At 35.1% G+C, this 19,953-nt stretch overlaps 1 protein-coding gene and 1 non-coding gene across 2 annotated transcripts; one reads left to right on the forward strand and one right to left on the reverse strand.

Moving 5' to 3' along the window:
* Nucleotides 1-5,159: 5,159 nt before the first annotated feature.
* On the forward strand, nt 5,160-5,232 carry TRNAA-AGC (transfer RNA alanine (anticodon AGC)). The gene has a single exon. It is a non-coding gene; the product is annotated as a tRNA-Ala (tRNA).
* Nucleotides 5,233-7,017: 1,785 nt separating this feature from the next.
* Nucleotides 7,018-18,099, reverse strand: LOC126715084 (uncharacterized). The gene is made up of 2 exons (XM_050415518.1): nt 17,957-18,099; nt 7,018-7,715 (listed from the first exon to the last, which is right to left on the reverse strand). The coding sequence occupies exons 1-2, from the start codon at nt 18,080-18,082 to the stop codon at nt 7,308-7,310; spliced, it is 534 nt and encodes a 177-aa protein (XP_050271475.1). The 5' UTR covers nt 18,083-18,099; the 3' UTR covers nt 7,018-7,307.
* Between the last annotated feature and the right edge of the window lie 1,854 nt (nt 18,100-19,953).

The raw sequence follows: 19,953 nt of genomic DNA on the forward strand, positions 1-19,953 counted from the left end.
GTCACTAAAGCCCTTTCACCATTAGGTAAGTAAACATAGGTATTGGACACACAAGTAATAGAGCTAAACACAGAAATGGAATGAACCATGTGATCAGTGGCTCTTGTTCCAATGATCCAATCTGTGTTTGCAAAAGCAAACCTATTTACCACTCTAACAATGAAAATAGTGGAATTTGGAAGCAAGAAAGAAGATGAACAAAATGCCTTACCTGAAAAATTGTTCAGGTAATCAAATGAAGAAGCACTCAAGGCTAGGGGTTGAGATGTGCTTGGTCCTGCAGTGGTCACAATAGCTGCTTGTGGAGAAACTATGTGTGAAGAAGGATGCTCATTCACTGTCTGAGAGTTGAGGAAAGTAAGGAGTTGCTCACACTGTGACTTGCTAATTGGACATTATAGAAATGTAGGAATTGAATCTTCAGTGGTCTGAATGTTGAACTGATTCCCTAAAGATGGCATCTGGTTGCAAGAAACTTGATTTGCCAAGGACTTGTTCTTGAACTTGAATCTTGGAGGAAAACCATGGAGTCTATAGCACTTGTCTACTATATGCCCAATTTTACCACAGTAGGTACAAATTGGTCCTTCTTTTTTAGAATTTCCCTTTCCACCATGATTATTGTTCTTAGATCCAGAGTTGGCATTAGAGTACAATGTTGTGGCTTTAATGGGATGAGCTATGGCAGAACCAGTGAAATCTCCATTCTTAAAGCTTCTTTGCTTTTCTTCTTGCAAGATCAAGGAAAGAACTTTGTTGATGTCAAGTAGAGGCTCATATAGAATCTAACCTCTAATTGTAGAATAGGAATCATTTAATCCCATCAAGAATCTCATTACTTGATCATGATCACCAAGATCTGAAGTGATCCTTTGAGCTCCACAAGTGCAAGGACACTTACAGTAAGGACTTGATTGGTAGTTGGCCAATTCATCAACCAAAGCCTTAAACTTGGTATAGTATTCCTCCACAGAAAATTGGCCTTGTACAAGATAGGTAGATTCCTTTTGAAGCTCAAAATTTCTAGGTCCACTTTTCTGAGAGAACCTATTGTTGAGGGGAAAATTTTGGATGTTCCCAAATAGAATATGAGGTAGCCAAGCTGAAACTCAACGATGGGCCCTAGAAAAAAACCCCAAAGGCTTTCGGTGTCGTGTAAGCCCGCCCAAGCAAGACATGAAGGCTGCACCCTAACAAGAAGACAACACTAAAGCACAATAAACACGTTACTGTTGTTAGTTTGTTATATTCTTAGTCCTTTTATAGCATCATAGTTCAAATCAGTCATCTAGTGGTACGTTATTATCTCCAGTGGTAGGGTAATTTTAGGTTAATAAGTGTGTTTACATGGTAAAAATAATATGTTTTCCTTATTATTATTAAGTCAACATAAGGGAAAACTTCCATAGTTTCCAAAATATTATGGCCTTATGGCCTTCATCATAAAAATACTAAACAAGGATTAAAGGCTTTATAATTACAAATACAAGAGGAAAAATAGGATAGAATGAAGGGAGAGAGAGATCCCAGCTCAGTGCAACAAGTATTAAACTAAGATTTTGATGAGTATGTGTGCATAAGGCATGAATGAGGTAATATGGGCTGTGCTGAGTGAGTGGGATGTGATTAACATTAAGGTTAAGGCTTTAGTGAGTAGTGGGCTAAAAGGGAATGAGTGTTGAACTTAAGGAGAGCTAAACCACAAGTAAAATGGCAAATAAATCAAGAGTTTCAGAGGGGGTAGCTGTTTGTGACTAATTGGGAGACATTTATAAGCTATGATTGTGTAAAGGAAAGAAAAGAATACCTGAGGTTAGATGAGTGTGGGCTGAAGGGGATGAGTAGTGAGCTTAAAGAGAGCTAAACCACTAGTAAAATGGCAAATAGATCAAGAATTTCAGAAGGAGTAGTTCCCCCCTTTGTAAGCTGAGATGCTTTTTCTTTTATAATGGAGTTTTAAAGAAGTATTAATTAACAAGAATCCAAAAAAAACGTAAGCTTGATTCAGGGGAGCCAAACAGCTGCATTAATAACTTGGATTTGGCCTAAAAATGGGAGATTTGCTTTTGGGGCTGCCTTGCTTCTTTGGGTAATGATGAGATTTTAGAGTGCTTTGCATTAAATGCCATGTTTTCTAGGGCCGAGCTTAATCAATGTGATTGAGGCGTGTATCAAGAGCGAATCCTAATGTTACAACTGAGATTTGGACTCCCAAGAAGTAAGATTCAACACCCCAAGCCAGGTGTCAAGCTCTAAGTTCACTTCAGGGGATTCCGTTGGAGATCCCTTTTTGCCCTCCAATCCACATGTTCCCAATTTTTCCCCTTTAGGATTCATGGGCTTGGGACATGAATCACGTCTTGAACATTTTTAATATTTATAACATCAATTTGTTGAAGTTTGGATGACTTGGTTTCAGCTCCCCTTCCACTAAAGGTGCAGTCTTGAAGAAGATGATGGAATCCCATCATCCTTTTGACTTCAGCTGATATGACAGCCCTTAGGCACTGTTCACGTCAGGTAGAGGGTGGCAGAAAACTGACGGGACAACCCCTAGTTCATCCTCAAAGGCTTGGTTCTCTTGTAGGGGTCTCTAATTGTTTCTTTGGTTAGGGGTGAACAAGGGTTGGTTGCCCACCTTCAAGCCTCTTGCTGGGACCTTTTTGGACTAGAACTTTGCTCCATTTCAGCACTTTTAGTTGGGCCACATGGCCCTTTCTTTGCTTGGGCTTGCTCCCTTCTCCATGAGATTCTTAGGCCTATAAAATGGACATTAAAGACATGTTTTGCCATGGATTTTTTACTCCTCATGGGCTTTAATTGTTAGTAGAAATAAAATGAATCTATAAGCTTTAATAAATATTTATGATAGATTTTGGGTATTAATTCCCATGGGCTATAAATAACTTCTCATAATTTTTACTATGGATTACTTTGTAAATGATATATTCTTTGGGGCTTTTCTAAATAATGACCTCCAATATTTTTCTTGAGAATAATATTTACCATGAGTTTTAAAAATATGGTAACAACCACTATAATGGAATAATGTGATGTTTTCATGAGTTTCTCTATAGATAATCATAATGGACATGTAGGATGAATAATTACCATGAGTTTTGGTAATAAATATTATGAATATTGTGATGTAAGATGGATAGTGAACATGAGTTTATAATATGAAATAAATAAATGTCATGGGTCTAATAATCATATCTTTCCATGAGCTTTTATAAGATGATTGCTATGGGTTTTGAGAGTAGATAATTCATAAATTCCATGAGCTTGTAATATTATAGTAATAAGTTTAAAAATCTAAAGTATTGTTCATTATTGGACTTTTAGGTGAAATAATTATGATATAGTATTTTGCTAAGTATTGATAACATTGGACTTTTGATAAATAGTGTCAACGTAAGTTGGACTTTTGATATTGCCAATGAGAATTGGGTTTTTGATGTTGCCAATGTGAATTGGGTTTTGGATAAATAAATCGCCATGGCTTCAACCCATGGGCTTTGATTATGGATTTAAATTCCATTGATAAAATTGTTTTGTCATGGATTTGAGTTATGGGCTTTTCAAATATTGCCAAGTATAGGTATTCTTAGGCTTTAAATAGAATAAGATGTGTGTATTGGGTTCATATGGCCGGTTTTGGGCTTAGCTAAATAATGATAATAAAATTGGATAAAATAGGAGTTTTTTGGATTTTTTGTGATAGTTTATATCATGACCCAATTTAGATAATGAAATATGAAATATTTGTGATTAACATAATAATAGAGCCAAAAAATGTTTGGGAAAACCCAATAATTTATAGTTGTATAAATAGGTGGTACTCAAATAAAGTTAGGTGTAAAAAAAAGTACCCTAACACCTGTGATGCAGATCAAGCCAAATCGCTCTAGCATTATCTATATACATAATGCTAGGACCAATTCCAAGTGAAACAGAATTGATGACCCAACTCAGAACTGTCATGTTGCATCGTGTCCACAAGTTGAATTGTGGAGAATCTGAATCTGGTACTAGAATTGTACCATCGATAAATTCAATCTTGTGTTTAGCAGTGAGTGAAATGATCATTGATCTGGCCTATGGAAAATAGTTCTTTCCTCCAATCAACTTCTCAAACACTAGTTGAATTGTGTTGTTATCAGTGCTATCAAGAAAGAATGGATTGACAATATCTTCATTCATAGTAGAAGAAGATTGATTATCCAAGGCTTCTTCAATGGATGCCATTGACGGAGCTTCAAAGCTTTAAAGGAAAACAAGAAGAATTTCAGAGAATTCAAGCAAAAAGAAAAGAAAAACAATCTGAGTTGATCTTGCTAATGCTCTGATACTATGTTATAACTAGATATTGAAAGAAAATTCTAGAGAAAATTGAAGAAATTCAAGATGAGAGAAAAACTTTCTTCAATGAAAATTGAGAAAATGAGAATACAATCCTATCTAATACACACTCTATGTTTATATACAACTGAAACAGAGTAATTAACTCCTAAAGAAAAGGGCAGGAACCCAACTAACTACCCGTTGATCACGCATCCAATAAGCTTATGACAAGTGTCCTAATCCTAACTTAATACAATTACTCTCACGTGATACTCACATGCCTCACTTAACCCCTCAATACAACAAACAGTTTATTTAATTGTTCAATCCAAAACTCTGCCGTTTCATTACAAGATTTCACTCTTCCCTCAAAGCCTTTTGTGTCGTTTAGACCTTGCTTGAGCTTCAGCTTCACTGATTTCATGCCGTTTTGTCCCTTCTTCAAATTCTTGCACTTGCTCAGTCTTACCTTGCTTGAACCTGAACCATTCTTGACAAGCTTCTTGTCATCCTTTTTCTTAACATAGATTAATCGTCGACAGGTAAGGTTGTAGAGGCCTGAGCGACGGATGGAGTTGGTGGCGACGGGAGGAGAAGTGGAGTGGTTCCCGCTGTCCTCTAAGTGTTCGACGAAAGAACTGTTTGGGATTTGAGAAGATGAAGAGGAAAAGAAACGTGCCATAGAAAGTGAACGAGCTGAATGCGGTGGTACCAGTGCGGAGTGTTGGGAGGAGCAGAGAAGTGGAAGGGAGAGTGAGATTTCCAGAATTATTATATCTAAGATATATTACGAGCTTAGATTTAACCAAGAAATTGGGGATGTAGCTCAGATGGTAGAGCGCTCGCTTAGCATGTGAGAGGTACGGGGATCGATACCCCGCATCTCCATATCTTCCTTTGTTTTTATTTCTGCGTTAATTGATCCGAATATAAACCAAATATGTTTTTTTTTTCCCTTTGAGGGAACCATCTTCCCTTGGGGCTACCTTCATTAAGAACTGCAAAGGCCAACGGCTCTTTGGAGCATACCCATCAATCAAATCCCGCACCCTCGACCCCAGATACTGAACATACATTTGATTGAACCACGAGAATCAAAGCTGAGAATGAAGAAAATAAAATAACAAGAAGAAGAACTTGAAGCCATCAAATGCAATACCTTCTCAACCTATGGTCGAAACTGGGCCTACGCATTAGTTGATTCCTTTCCTAGTCCTTCCATGTTGAAATGCCCCAACGCCACAATAGGCCAAAGTCAAACATGGGCCCAGGAAGTATTCCCTTCTCCTGTATCGTTTACAGGTTTTGCTTCTAATGTTTTACATTGGCAGGGGCACTTGTTCATCAGCTTTGGACCTAGGCAAATTTGGGCCTAGCTGAACTTGTTCATCATCTTTGGACCTCTGCACCAGCTGGCCCTTTTCTTGCAAAGTTGGTCCCCCTATTTTTTGGGTGTCATTGATACATCCATGCGACTTGGATAATCAATATGCTTCCTTGTATGGGCGTCCACTAAACTACAAAAATCGCAAAAATTGCATTAAAATTACTTGCAAAATGATATAATTATACCGCACCACAAGTAATAGTGCAAAAATTGCATTAAAATTACTTGCAAAATGATATAATTATACCACACCACAAGTAATAGTGCACTGCATGGTATAGTGCGGTTTGCGGTTTTATAACGAAAACATCGCACAAATTGCACTACACTCTATCTATATATTTATATATTTATATATTTTAAATATAAAATATATTATTAATAGTGTAATAACCCTAGTTTTCAAAAAAAAAAAAAAATAGTTTGATGATCCTAAGTGTTGACTAGGAAAGTCAGCCCAAAATAAAGAAAAACTAGCCCAATAGTTTAAAACTTGGCCCAAAACAATGGAAAATTTTAGTTTTGGACTGGGTAGGAAAAGCTCAAAATTTGAAAAATATACCAATTTCAAACCATTTAAACCGCATCTTATATATAGCACCGCACATATGACTACAAAAATAGGGTGCAGTGCATTTATGGTTTTAGTTAAACTCTAAACCGCACCGCACATGTGACCTCAAAAATAAGGTGCAGTGCAGTTATGGTTTTAGCTAAACCGCATAGCAAAGTGCAGTGCTAAAGATGGTCCAAAACCGCACCGCACCGCACCACTAACACCCCTACTTCCTTGTATACAATTTTTTTTTTTTTTTTTTTTTTTTGAGAGAAACACACACATATGGGAGAGGGAAAAATTCCTATCAAAAATAAAATAAATAAATAAAAAGGAGAAGGAAAAATGTTCTAATGCAAAGACACACCACAAACTCTACTCAAAAATCATGCTTGTATACAATTGTAACTTCTGAAGTCACATGAATGAATTTAATTGAGAATTTTGAAATACAACATGTAAATAATTGTAATTTTTACTCGTTTTTCAATAATTTTTAAGCAAGCCAAAAGAGTAAAAGGAAAAAATAAAAATAAAATCCCTGTGAGGCTTAGTTGTCCACGCTTAATCATGGATATAAATGGTCATTCATGTATATCTCATTGTTGGCTATATTAACAATGAGTTATTGAAGGTAGGTAGCCTAAGCAGGTGCTGTAAGGGCTCATTGCAGACGATGATATCAAAAACAACTATAAAATAAGCTGACTTAATTTAAAAGATGGAAGTGTTAAAAATAATATTAATTTTATTATAAAATTAAAACAACATAATAAATATATTTTTTAATTACATTATTTTCATATTTGAAAAATTAAAACAAACAAACAAACAAAAAAAAACTTATTATTGTTCAAGGTAACACTACTAGTAGGCTATAAGATGGAGAGGAACATTCGTGCACACAGCAGGGAACTGAAATTGTCATAAGCATAGGCACACCACACCACACCTCTACACAAGATAATTTTGCAATTCCTAGGTACAGAATAAGGATTTTGGTACTATTTCCGAAAGGAGTTAGACTATTTCCGGAGAGGGCGTTTGCTTGGTTTTCTTGCTACTCACTTTTTCGTTTTTAGGACGAGAACTCCGAAACATTTTTGGGTCATCATAGACAAAGTACACATAGAGGAGGCAGAAGCTACTTGCAATTACAAGAAGAAAGATAGACAAGCTAGCAGCCAAGTTTAAAAAAGTAGCGAATTGACACGCAAAGCCGAACAAGATGGAGGTAGACAAAACACAGATAGTGAACTTCAGGAACTCTTTCTTCTGCGAGTTATCATTTGGGGGCAACTTATTGAACTCAGTGAAACAATGGTCCAACATAAAGTATGCAAAGTAGACAAAAACGATGAAAATGATCATGGGCAAGTCGTTGTGGATATAGGCGCGGTAGACTGTGCTCATACTACTAATTGTGAGGTTTAGATAAGCAAAGTATGGGAGGAGGCTGAGGCTGTAATCCTTGTTTTCTGTGTTGTTGCAGTTGTTGCAAGAAGAAAGAGGTGTGTGTATCCTACTAGTACTGCGACCGATTGATGACATTTTGATAGGCAAATAGTGACTGAGTGTAGTGAAACTCTGTGCTAGGTGGTTGTGAATGATGTAGCTGGTTTAAAACTAAATGGCTTCATCACTATATATAAATAAAGAGGAATGGTTTTTGAGTCTTGGATTCAGAAGATGCCTGGAAATTATTATGGAAAAAGAGCGTGGAACTGCAACGAATTCCTTGGAAACCTACTTTTTCTCATTTTTTAAATTTAAAATTGAAGGTTGAAACTTCCTTGAAGATACACACAATCAATTCCTTAAGAAAAATGAAGCTACATCAGAAATGGTGACTTCAATTTTGTAGGTACTGAGAAACTTTCAGGAAAAGGCTGGGAAAGTGGGAAGTGAATTTTTTACTTGACTTAATTGGGCTGGAGCTTGGAACATTAAGCCCAACAAGATAAAGAGAAATTTTGCTGCAATTTCAAAAAAGATGGACCCAATCAGAAGAGGAAAATAAGAAGTTGGGGCTCAAAGACGGTTCTTTAATAAGTGGGCTAGAGAACAATTGAGTAGAAAATTGGGTGGCGCATGAGTTTTTTTTTTTTTTTTTTAACATTTTGGGCCTTAATTCAAAGTATCACTATAAAAGGACCTAATTTTTGTAATAGTCCCTTTTCAAAATCTCAATATTCTCCATCTTACTTATCCCTATAAAACGAAGACCGTTACAATATTACCAGACAACCATCTCACAAGTCACAACATGAAGATAAAAAATATATATGAAAAGAGGAAAATTACAGGTTTGTAATTGTGCTTTTTATCCCATTTTCCACCCAATTTTTTCTCCCATTTTAAACACATGATTATATTAAATTTAATTGTTTCAAAAAATATGCTAAGTTGACTCTAGATAGTAGAACACACAATCCCAACAAGCCAATTTCACCATATTTTCAATCATGTTAATGTCCCAACCATTTGGTTATAAGGTCACGTTATTAAGCTAAAAAAATAATACTGTATATTTTTTTATTAAACAGTAGACAAAAAAAAAAAGTACTATTAATTAATGTAATAATGTGTTTAAATTTAATTAAAAAAAAAGTAGATAATTCAATGATTATTGATTACACCAAGAAAAGTAATTTAAATATGGATGTCATGAAAGCTACAAGCTCCTCGTAGTGAGAAAGTATATAGTGTTTCAGAAACTCCAACTCAACACACATGTGGTGTTTCTAAGGCCAATAAGAAATTAACACCTAGCCTAAAAAAAAAGACACATAGTGTATTGAGGTATTTAAAATAGAATGACTAAATTGGCCCTAAAAAAATTTCAAACACCCGCCATTTACTCTCTCTGCAAAACCAAAAACCAATTACTTTTCCTCTTTTCAAAATCAAATCTCTCTCTCTCTCTCTCTCTCTCTCTTCCTAGTCCCCACGCCACCATAGCCCCTGCTCTCTCTCAACCCCAAACCCTGATAGCCACTTCCCAGCTACAGCGTCTCCAGCGGCACAACATTGCCGAAAACCTCCAAATCTTCTTTTTCTAGCAAAACCATCTTATGCTAGAAGCTGTTGGAAGCTTTCTTGCTCCCCTCACATATGCTAGATTAGTTTCTAGCCTCAGTCCCAGAGCTAGTCCCAAAAAACCCTAAGACTAAAATTACCCCAAATTGAAAACATTGAATTCAGTCTCTCCCTCAATTCCAGATCGTGTGGAGAAAGGATTTTGTGTTTTCTCAGGTAATTTTCTTCCTAAATTTTTTCCTCAGGTTTCTCTTTTCACATCCCTCAGTCTTCACTGATAAGCTGCCACACGAGCTCCAACCTCTCCGTCTCTCTTTATTTTTCTTATCTTATTTTCTTCTCTCTTTTTTTCTACTCAAAGGTCCCTCCCTTTTTTTTTTTTATCTATGGGTTTGGAGATTGAAAAATGGGATTTTATATTTGGGTCCAAGTGTGGAGATTTGAAAATAAGGAATTTTTGGGATTGGTATTTTGGCAATGGGTTTGGTGTTTGGTTGTTTCTGTGGGGATTTTCTGATGTGGGTTTGGTGTTTGTTATGGCTGTGTGTTGTGTATTGTGCTGATGTTGGTGTATGCATGTGAATCTCTGTTCATGTGATGGTTTTGTTATGGATGTGTGTGCTTGTTTGATGTAATGCTTGTGAACTCACAAAAAAAATGGTAGCTTGTGTGCTGTCTTGTGAACATGTACAGAGAGATATGAAAATGCACTAGGTATGTAAAGCTTAAGCAAAACTAGCAACACTTTTTTTTTTTTTTTTTTGATACCAAAAAGGGAGAAAGCAACCCAACAGATTACACAACAACTGGATTAAACCAGCTACAATTCAGAGGCATTTGACATGCCAAGTTAGCAACTGACCAAACAGAATTAACAACAAGCTTAGGCACTAAGTACACATCACAACAAAGTTCATTTTGGTTCAAAAAATCTAAATCAGCTAGTCTGATCTGTTGCAACCAGTTTGTGGTCTTCCTGTGCTGAAATAGATGGACTAAATGCCTGCTTGTACCTAGAAACAAAATATACTGGAAACCATGATTTTTAGCTTTAAGAGCAGCTTCTACCATAGCATCCAACAGTGCCCCACATGTTGTTTCTGCTACACTACTATTTACATCATAAAACAAGCTATCTCCCTGCCTAGTAATAGCTTCATAAGCAGAAGCCCATTGGTTTGGCTTCCTGCTCCTAGCTCCAGCAAGTTTAACAATCAGCTGCCACTACCCTGAGGATGAGTGGTGGTCTGGTTGAGGTCCGCTTGGCTGATTGGTATGGCTTGGTTGATTAAGGAAAGCCTCTTTACAGAACTAGCAACACTTGAGAAAAGAATGGATATTACCCTGAAAGCTCGAAAATGTGTTGAAAACACAAGAGCTTGTTTAGACCCCTAATTTTAAAGTTACGGCTTGGTTGATTTTACACTAACTTAATACTAAGTGCGGAATAGTGTAAACACAAGCATACAAGCAAGAGAGCTACTCTAATCCATATTTAAAGCAACACAACAGTAAAATGAAATGAACAAGAGTAGGGAAGAGAGATACAAATACAAATAACATGCCGATGTGTTATCGAAGAGGAAACCGAAGAACTCGGCGAAAAACCTCTCCGCCACCCTCCAAGCGGTAATCGATCCACTAGACAATCAGTTGGGATATATGGGTTAACAAGAGACCCTCCAAACCTAATCTACTCGATGTACCTAAGCCCTCCAAGCTCCTACTCCAACAAGGCTTCTCAGAACCGTGTCTTGCCTAGCTCTCCGGATCTCGCAACAAGCTCCATGTTGTATCCGCCAACCTTGACATCTTCCAATACTTCCCAGCAACACCAAAAACACTCACTACACTCTGAAAATGTGTGGATTGTGTTTGGGTACAAATCTCCTCTCAATGTATGATAATGGGAGAGAAAAGGAAAAGAAACTACAATTAATTCTCACTAAGGATGAGTAGCTCTCTCTCAAAAAGATGGGTGTGTGTGTTGTAGAAAACCTATTTAGGGTTTTTCTCTCTGAATGACCTCTCTTACATTTGTGGGTAATGAAGGTATATATAGTATGGGTGAAGGGTAAGGAATTCACACATAAAAATCCTTCAGGCAGAATGTTTCGCGACTGTCTCGCGGGAAGGTCTTACCCACGAGACACTCGCGAAAACGACAACCTGGCACGACTCTTCAGCTTCCAGTCATGTGCTCCTCACATGCTCTTTCGCGGCTTAACTTCTCGCGAGTTTCTCACGAAATCCACTGATTCTTCATTTAAGCTTGAGTCTTCCCCAACTTAATACTAAACCCAATACAATAAAATCTCACAAAATACAAGAAACAAAATTAGAGCAATTACAACATTTTTTGTCATGGAATAAAGCCAACATAAAACATAGTTGTAAATCACAACTTTACAATCTCCACTTTTGACTATTCCATGACAAAACACCTTATAACAGACCCCAGACTTAAACGTGAGTTTGGGAACAATGGCAAAACTCACTCACACCTAAATCTAGAAGTTGTGTAGCACTTAGAACATATATACCTGTAACCTGAAACACTTGCACAAAGCATATTAGACCCTCAAGGTAAATCAAGTGATAAAAGGACAAGTATAATATAACAAGTAAAATGCGATCAAGTAAACATGTTGTGAAACATATGAACAACTTGATCAAACACATGACAGTCATATGGAAATGACCACAATGATCATATAGCAAAGCAAATGATCATCCGAACATGCAATCAATAAAGCACAATAGCATAAAGATAAATGCATTTCTAACACTCGACCAATGTAAAATACATGAAGTATATGCGTCTAGGAACAAGATCCTACTAGGGCACAAGAGTAATATAAACCAAAACAAAATAAGGAAAATGTCTTCTCCCCCTTAGTATATGCATCTCCCCTATAGCTTTCTCCCCCTACGAATGTGCACGAGGTAGAATTACTCCCCCTAAGATTGTGCACATGAGTCATATAGAAATGACGATACAAACCTGTATACTCTCCGATATACTCTCCCCCTTTTTGTCACGAATAGACAAAACAATCAAGAGGAATGAGGGAAAGAAAAGAAGATATGAGCAAGGGTATGATGCATGAGGGGTGCAAAATGAATGAGAAAATGAAACTCAAACATAAGACAAAAACATAAAAAACACTACAAAGTATAAAGAACATGACATGCTAAGGATGATGGAACCTGATGTAAACCTAGGTATGACAAAGACACAAGAACATGTTAAATGCTAAAAGGTCTAAAAAGACTTGACTAGCATAAGAGAAGTGCAAAACATGTCAAGTTTTAAAGTGTGTGCAGCAAATGTGCATCTAGTGTGCATGTGAGATGCATGACCAATACATGAATAAGCACTCACGGGGCAAAGTGCATAAAACACACCACCAATGATCAAAACATGATAAACATGAATAATTATGGTGATCTCCAAAGTTTGGTACTCATCGGAGTCCAAAAAAATGAGAAAATGTCATTTGAGCATTTTATCAAACATTTAGAGTGCACACACTACACATGTATGTTAAACAATGCAAGAACATATGAAAATCTTGCCTAAATACATGTTATTTTTGCCACATTGGGCCAACATCCAAAGCAAATCATCATTTAAAACAAAACCCAATCAAAAAAAATTGACAAAAATTAAGTTTTTCAACTTCCATTTGAGAAAATCTCAACTATGAACATAAAACCCCAAAAATCATAATCTAAGGATCAAAATAGATAAAAAGAGTTAAAGATTACTTTAGATATGTTTATGAAATGTAAAACACTTGAAATTAGTTGGGTTTTGATGTTAAAGCGTTAAAATAGGGGTTTGGGAGAAGATGAGAGAAGTTTAAAACAAATGTCCCACAAAATGCCCTTTAAAAAGCTGATCTGGGAATTTTCGCGGGAAGCTGACTCGTGAAAGTACTCACAAAATTTTTTGCGGGTAAGCCTTACTCGCAAGCTACTCGCGAAACAGTCGCGAAACTCTCTGTACAAAGTTGAAAAACATGAGATTTGAACCATTTAACTCCCAGTTGAGCTTACATATGAAATGGGTCACGAAAACACCCAGAAAACATGTTTTTCACACAAAAACAACTTGAAAAACTTTGAAAAACATAGGTGATACAAATCACTTCCAAAAGCAAACAAAAAGAACAAAAAAAATCTTTTTGGTTTGATCCACATATGGTTGAGCACACACACATCACATTTGAACATGTACAATCACACAAATGAAATAGGCATTCATTGAACATTAAACTTGTGTGTTGTGTGTGTGGATCAAGTGTGGAATAGTCGTTAGACTAGAGTGAAACTTCAATGATCAATTCAATTAAGTCATACACAACTGATACGAAATCAAGTAGTCTATCTCAATTATAGAAATGAGCATATATAACCTCCCACAAGAGAATGATTAGAAAATTTAAAAGCTTTTCATTTGGCTTCTGCATAATTCATGACATTTGATCCTTTTTGGATAATACATCTCCTTTTGAGATCGGTGTTTGAAATTTTTGATATTTCAACATTGTGATTTAGCTTTTGGCTTTTTGAGCACCATATATCTGAATCTTTATTCTCATCATTCTAGTTCTTGTTCTTTTACTCCGAAAAGTCCTATTCTCCTTTATATCACTAAAGAACCACAATCAGATGGGTTTGAACCTACCACTTAAGATTTAAGAATCCAATCAAAACCTACTTAAGATTTACAATTTTTCTGAAAAAATGAAGAAAAATTGACCACGGTCATATTCAATCCATCTCCGTCCCATTGAACCTACCACTTAAGATTTAAGAATCTAACAAGAAAAATAGCAAAACTCATACCAAGTCAACAAAACCCATACAAAATCAAGTGATTGATGTCCAAAAAAACTCAAACCCATTGATATTTCGAAATTAAAAATAGGAGAAAACCACCAAATCATGAGAAAACAAACCTTGAGATTGTGACACTAAACTAACGGCAGATTCAACATCTTTTTTAGGCTCCAAAAATAACTCAAGTGATGACTGTGGCGAAATGAAGCTCCAGTGTGAGGAGGAGGAGGAGAGTTTGCCTTTGATTTGCCGTTTGGAGAAGAAGGTTTGAGGAATATTTGGGGTTTTAATTGGGTTATAATTGCATGTAATAAGGTGTATTGAGTTTAAATTTGTTGGCTGATGTGTCTTCTCATAATTGGCTGATGTAAAAGGTGTCTTTTACGCCGACTTCGGACCTAACTTATTCTTTAATGGGATAATTACACTTTATCCACATGTGGTTTGCCTCTAATTTGACTTGCCTACCCATGGTTTCAATTTTGACACTTTATCCACCTGTAATTCCCTCCATTACTAATCTGTAACCCACCTCTGTTAAAATTAAGGGTAAATAGGTATTTTTGCTCAAGTTTTATGTCTCTCTCCTCCTAAAACAAAAAATAGCACAAAAATACAAGAGAAAGAAAATCTAAAAGTGGTATTTATCTCTCTCTCCATTAACACAAATCTTGAACATGAAGAACATACCCAAAAAAAAAAAAACCCAAATCAACCTACACAAGGGTTGCAAACAGCTAAAATCGCTCTAATATCTTTGAAATTAGGTAATCGATCTACGATTTCGCAAATCATATCAGCAGGAAGATTGGACCAATTTGGAGGATGGTGTTGATTGGATTGTAACAAACTGTTCGAGGTAGCCAGAGGAGATCAATCATCTAGAAAAATTCTATCTATTTGAAGTTGAATAATAAAAGTGAGTGATCGATCAGCTACGATACCAAACAAAATTGAATGAAATTCTTTAACGGCAGAACATGAAATGGTGGTTATAACCTCTAGAGTAAAATCAAACAAGGACACTTCTTTTTTCAGCTTGAACTAGGGACAAAGTTGAAAGGACCAATAAAATTACAGACAAAGCTACTCGAAAGCTTGAAGTAGAAATAAAGTAACCGCGGATGAGAGTGAGAAAAATGGCAACTGGAAATGGACATCGAATTTTAAAAAGTGGAAAGCTTGAAGTTTGTCATGCACCCCTTTGTTTGGAAAAGGAAGGGTTCACATACATCTTTAAAATCAAGATAAGTTTTCAATTGAAGAACTAGATGATAACATTAATAGAATTTAGATGGAAGGTGCATTATTCTTGCTTACAAACTGGACAATCTGAGTCATTAAGTTAGTGATCTTGTGTAGGTTGATCTGGGTTTTTTTTTTTTTTTTTTTTTTTTTTTTTTGAGTATGTTCTTCATGTTCAAGATTTGTGTGAATGGAGAGAGAGACAAATACCACTTTTTGATTTTCTTTCTCTTGCATTTTTGTGCTATTTTTTGTTTTGGGAGGAGAGAGACATAAAACTTGAGCAAAAATACCTATTTACCCTTAATTTTAATAGAGGTGAGTTACGGATTAGTAACGGAGGGAATCACAAATGGGTAAAAAAATTGAAACCACAGATAGACAAATCAAATTAGAGGCAAACCACAGATAGATAAAGTGTAATTATCTATTCTCTAATTAAAAAGATATTTGTATAAAAGTGTGACTCTTGGAATTAGTATATCTAGGAGTGGAGGGAAGGGGGACCCATGGCTGATTGCCCCCTTGACTTTCTAAAAAATTTTCTTCCTTTTATTTTTAGTAATATCATGAGTAAATTTACATGATGCCCCCTTAGATTTGACCAATAATTATTAATTTTTTGGTTAACTTGAAAAGTGACCAATAATTATTTTTGTTTCTTAAAATTATTCTTATTCCATACATAACTCATTAAATCAAAGTGTATTTAATGTATTTTATAAAAGATAGAAAATAATTACTCTTATATACCATAATAGCTCATAGAAATAAACTTATGACATAATTAAAGAAAGATTAACTGTGATTCTCAACAAAAAAAAAAAAGAAAAAAAAAAAAAGAAAGATTAACTGTTAGAAAATTTAAGCCAGTACGTATTCTCTGCTACGGTTTCTGTGGCTCTCGGCCATGTCTCCCTCCCAGTAGAACAGGTTATCCTTCATTTGGAGTCCGAAAACTTTCTTAACAGTGAGTATTTAGCAAGATTGTAATGAACAGAGATTGAGATCTTGATAAAGAAACAAGCAGAGAGAGAGAGAGATGAAGAGAGAGAAAATCTTTGATTGAAGAAACTGAAATCTTGCTTAATTATTTTCTGAGCATCAGCTCTGTATTTATAGTACATTGATCCTATTAACTGAATAATTATAGTTACCACTAATCACGAAAAGGCTCCGTGATTTAAGGAAGAGAAAGTCAACAAGAAGATAACAGATTTTCGTGCTAATTCAAACTGATTATTGAAACACAAAATGGTGCGTTTGTGTATAAATGAAACGGTGCGTTTTGTTCATGAAGCTGAGGGTAACTGTTTTAGTCTAACGACGTCGTTTGGGAGCTTCTTCTTCTCCTCTGTTTCAAAAATATCTTCTTCCAGGACGTAGGTAGCTTTGGACTGGGGGTATTAAATATATATATATATATATGTACTAATTTTAGCAATTTTATTTTATAAAATTACATTTTTTTCTCTTAAACAATATCGTTGATTCTTTTAAGAATAATACTATACTCACAAACTTTTTAACAATATTTTTACAAACTGTTTTGGTAGCAAATCCTTATTAGTTCATATATAAACCCGCCACTCATATCATTTTTTTACTTATTAGTAATTACTTATTATATCAATAATTTATAAAAAAAACTTGTAGGGCTAGTATTTTCTTTATTTTAGTGACTATAAAAAAATTTATCGATCTAAAATTTAAAACAATATATACAAATCCCAAAAAAATAGCTCAACAACAAAAATTACCAATAATAAAACTTTAAAAAAAAACTCAAATAAACAATTTTATTTAAAATAAACAACCTTATCATTTAATAAATTCTAAATAAAAATAATTTTTTTCTTACAGACAAATAAAAACACTCAATAACTAAGTAATAACAAAGTCAAAAATTTAATAAAGTAAAAAGTTAAAACCGCTTCACACAACTACCAGGAAAGCTGCCCCTAAACTCAAAACTCTGCTCCATCCCTGTTTTCTTCCCTCATCTAACACTGAGAGTGGCAGGTAGGGTTTGTCGGGTTTTCTTTTGGTTTTTTCAGGGAAACAAACTTGATATAGGATTTTGCTAGGTACAGAATAAGGATTTTACTATTAATTTCCGAAGGGAGTTAGACAATTTCCGCAAAGGGTTTGGTTTGCTTGGTTTTCTTGCTACTCACTTTTTCGTTTTTAGGACGAGAGCTCCGAAACATTTTGGGGTCATCATAGACAAAGTACACATAGAAGAGGCAGAAGCTACTTGCAATTACAACAAGAAAGATAGACAAGCTAGCAGCCAAGCTTAAAAACGTAGCGAATTGACACGCAAAGCCGAACAAGATGGAGGTAGACAAAACACAGATAGTGAACTTCAGGAACTCTTTCTTCTGCGAGTCATCATTTGGGGGCAACTTATTGAACACAGTGAAACAATGGTCCAACATAAAGTATGCAAAGTAGACAAAAACTATGAAAATGATCATGGCCAAGTCGTTGTGGATATAGGCACGGTAGATTGTGCTCATACTGCTAATTGTGAGGTTTAGATAAGCGAAGTAAGGGAGGAGGCTGAGGCTGTAATCTCTGTTCTCAGTGTTGTTGCAGTTGTTGCAAGAAGAAAGAGGAAGTGTGTGTCTCCTACTATTACTGCGACGGGTTGATGACATTTTTGTGGGCGAAAAGAAAGTGAGTAATAGATTGCAGTGAACTATATGTGTCTGAAAGTTGCGGTTTTGATACTGATTATAAGGTAGTCACTATATATATAATGTCACATAGATGGAGTTTTTATTTTTCGAGTTTCAAAGAAAATACCCAGAAGGTGCCTAGAAAGGAGAATATAAAGAAAATAAAAGGTAGAAGTTAGAATGACTACTCATTTTCAGCTTAAAAAAAGAAAAATGAAAGAAAGAAGAAGATGACTTCGACGTTTGGAATTTCCTTGCAGCTGCAAGAAGTTAGAATGACCACTCATTTTATGACTTTTTTTTAGAAGTTAGTGGCGATGGGAAACTTCAAGGAAAAAGATGGGAAAGTAGGTAGGAAAAATGAATTTTATATTTGACTTTGACTCTTAATTGGGTGGGGACTTGGAACATTCGGCCCAACAAGATAAAGAGAAATTTTGCTGCAATTTCAAAGAAGATGGATCCAAGAGAAGAAGAAAATAAGAAGTTGGGCTTAAAAAAGGGTTCTTTAAGAGAACAATTGAGAAGAAAATTGGGTGGCGCATGAGGTTCTTTTTACTTTTTGGGCCCTACTCAAAATCTCAACAATCCTCCATGTTGCCTTTAAAAAACGATAAACGTTCTAACTTCTGACTTCTAATATTAGAGCAAATGTTCTATAAAAAAATGTCATTTTGACACATTAAAAACTTATTTTATTATTTTATCATATCATTTTATAACATCTCATTTATCAGATATTTTATCATTCAATTCTATACATTAAAATAATATATTAACTCCTTCCAACAAACACCAAGAAAGAGAGAGAAGAGAGAAATGAATAAAAAACTTTTATTTTTTTTAGTATTCTTGTCTATACCATTCCAAAATGGAACAGTACTGTTCACATGTGGCAAAAATTATGAGATTTGGAACATCTCATAAAGGGAGTTTTTTGTGTTTGGTGTGCCAAATGTGTCAAATATTTGGCATTTGACACATTTGGCACATCTACTGTGGATGCTCTAATATGACTTGAGAGAATACCCTCTTACAACACAACATGTAAAGAAGAGGAAGAAGAAATATGAGAAAATAGAGACTGTATAATGTCGGAGAGAAAATATAGAGGAAAGGGGGTTGGATGGAAGTTACTTAGTTAATTCACCCCTTCCCCCACCCCTAATAAAACTAGAGAAATGTTAACTGATACCCCAAGATAAGGACGAAACTAAGATTTCAAGATAGAGAGAGGCCAAAGTGTAAGCAAAAAAAAAAAAAAAAGTGGACAAGTCAAAATTTTATAAGTTAGCAATGTGGGCAAGTCCAAATTTTATTTTATTTTTTAAAATTTGTGTGACATTTTAATTATAAGGGAAATTACAGTAAATCTATGGTTTTAAAAATTGATACAACCAAAGAATCGCAAAAAGGACCGGTTATCAGTTTTATGGCCCAACCAAAATCAAACCAATGATGTCATAAATAATTTAATTAATATTTTTTAAATTATATAAATAAATAATAAGTTTTAAATTATATTTAAATTAGTTTTAAATTATATAAATAAACTAATAGTAATAAATATGTATGTTTGAAAAATATATATCATCTTTTTAAAGAATTTATGTAAATTTTTAGCATTTTACATCTTATATTTGCAGAATAAAAATAGCAAAATGTTACAAAGAGGATCTTATATCTAGAAAGGTAAAATAACAAATCCACATTTTATATATAGTAAGTTTATAACTGAAATTACCACTGCACACCTTTGATGCGATAGTCACTTTATAAGTATAAGTGCTTGTGGGGTGTGGGGTGTGGGGGGTAAGGGCCGGGGTGTAAGTCTCCAAGAGGGAGCTTCA

This window comes from Quercus robur, chromosome 2, assembly GCF_932294415.1.
Source record: "Quercus robur chromosome 2, dhQueRobu3.1, whole genome shotgun sequence".
Taxonomy (NCBI): domain Eukaryota; kingdom Viridiplantae; phylum Streptophyta; class Magnoliopsida; order Fagales; family Fagaceae; genus Quercus; species Quercus robur.

Coding starts and splice junctions, on each gene's coding strand:
- LOC126715084 (XM_050415518.1), bottom strand. CDS start 18,082: ATGTCATCAACCCGTCGCAGTAATAGTAGGAGACACACACTTCCTCTT. Junction 7,716..17,956: donor CTTACTTCGCTTATCTAAAC/CTCACAATTAGC, acceptor GCTTATCTAAAC/CTCACAATTAGTAGTATGAG.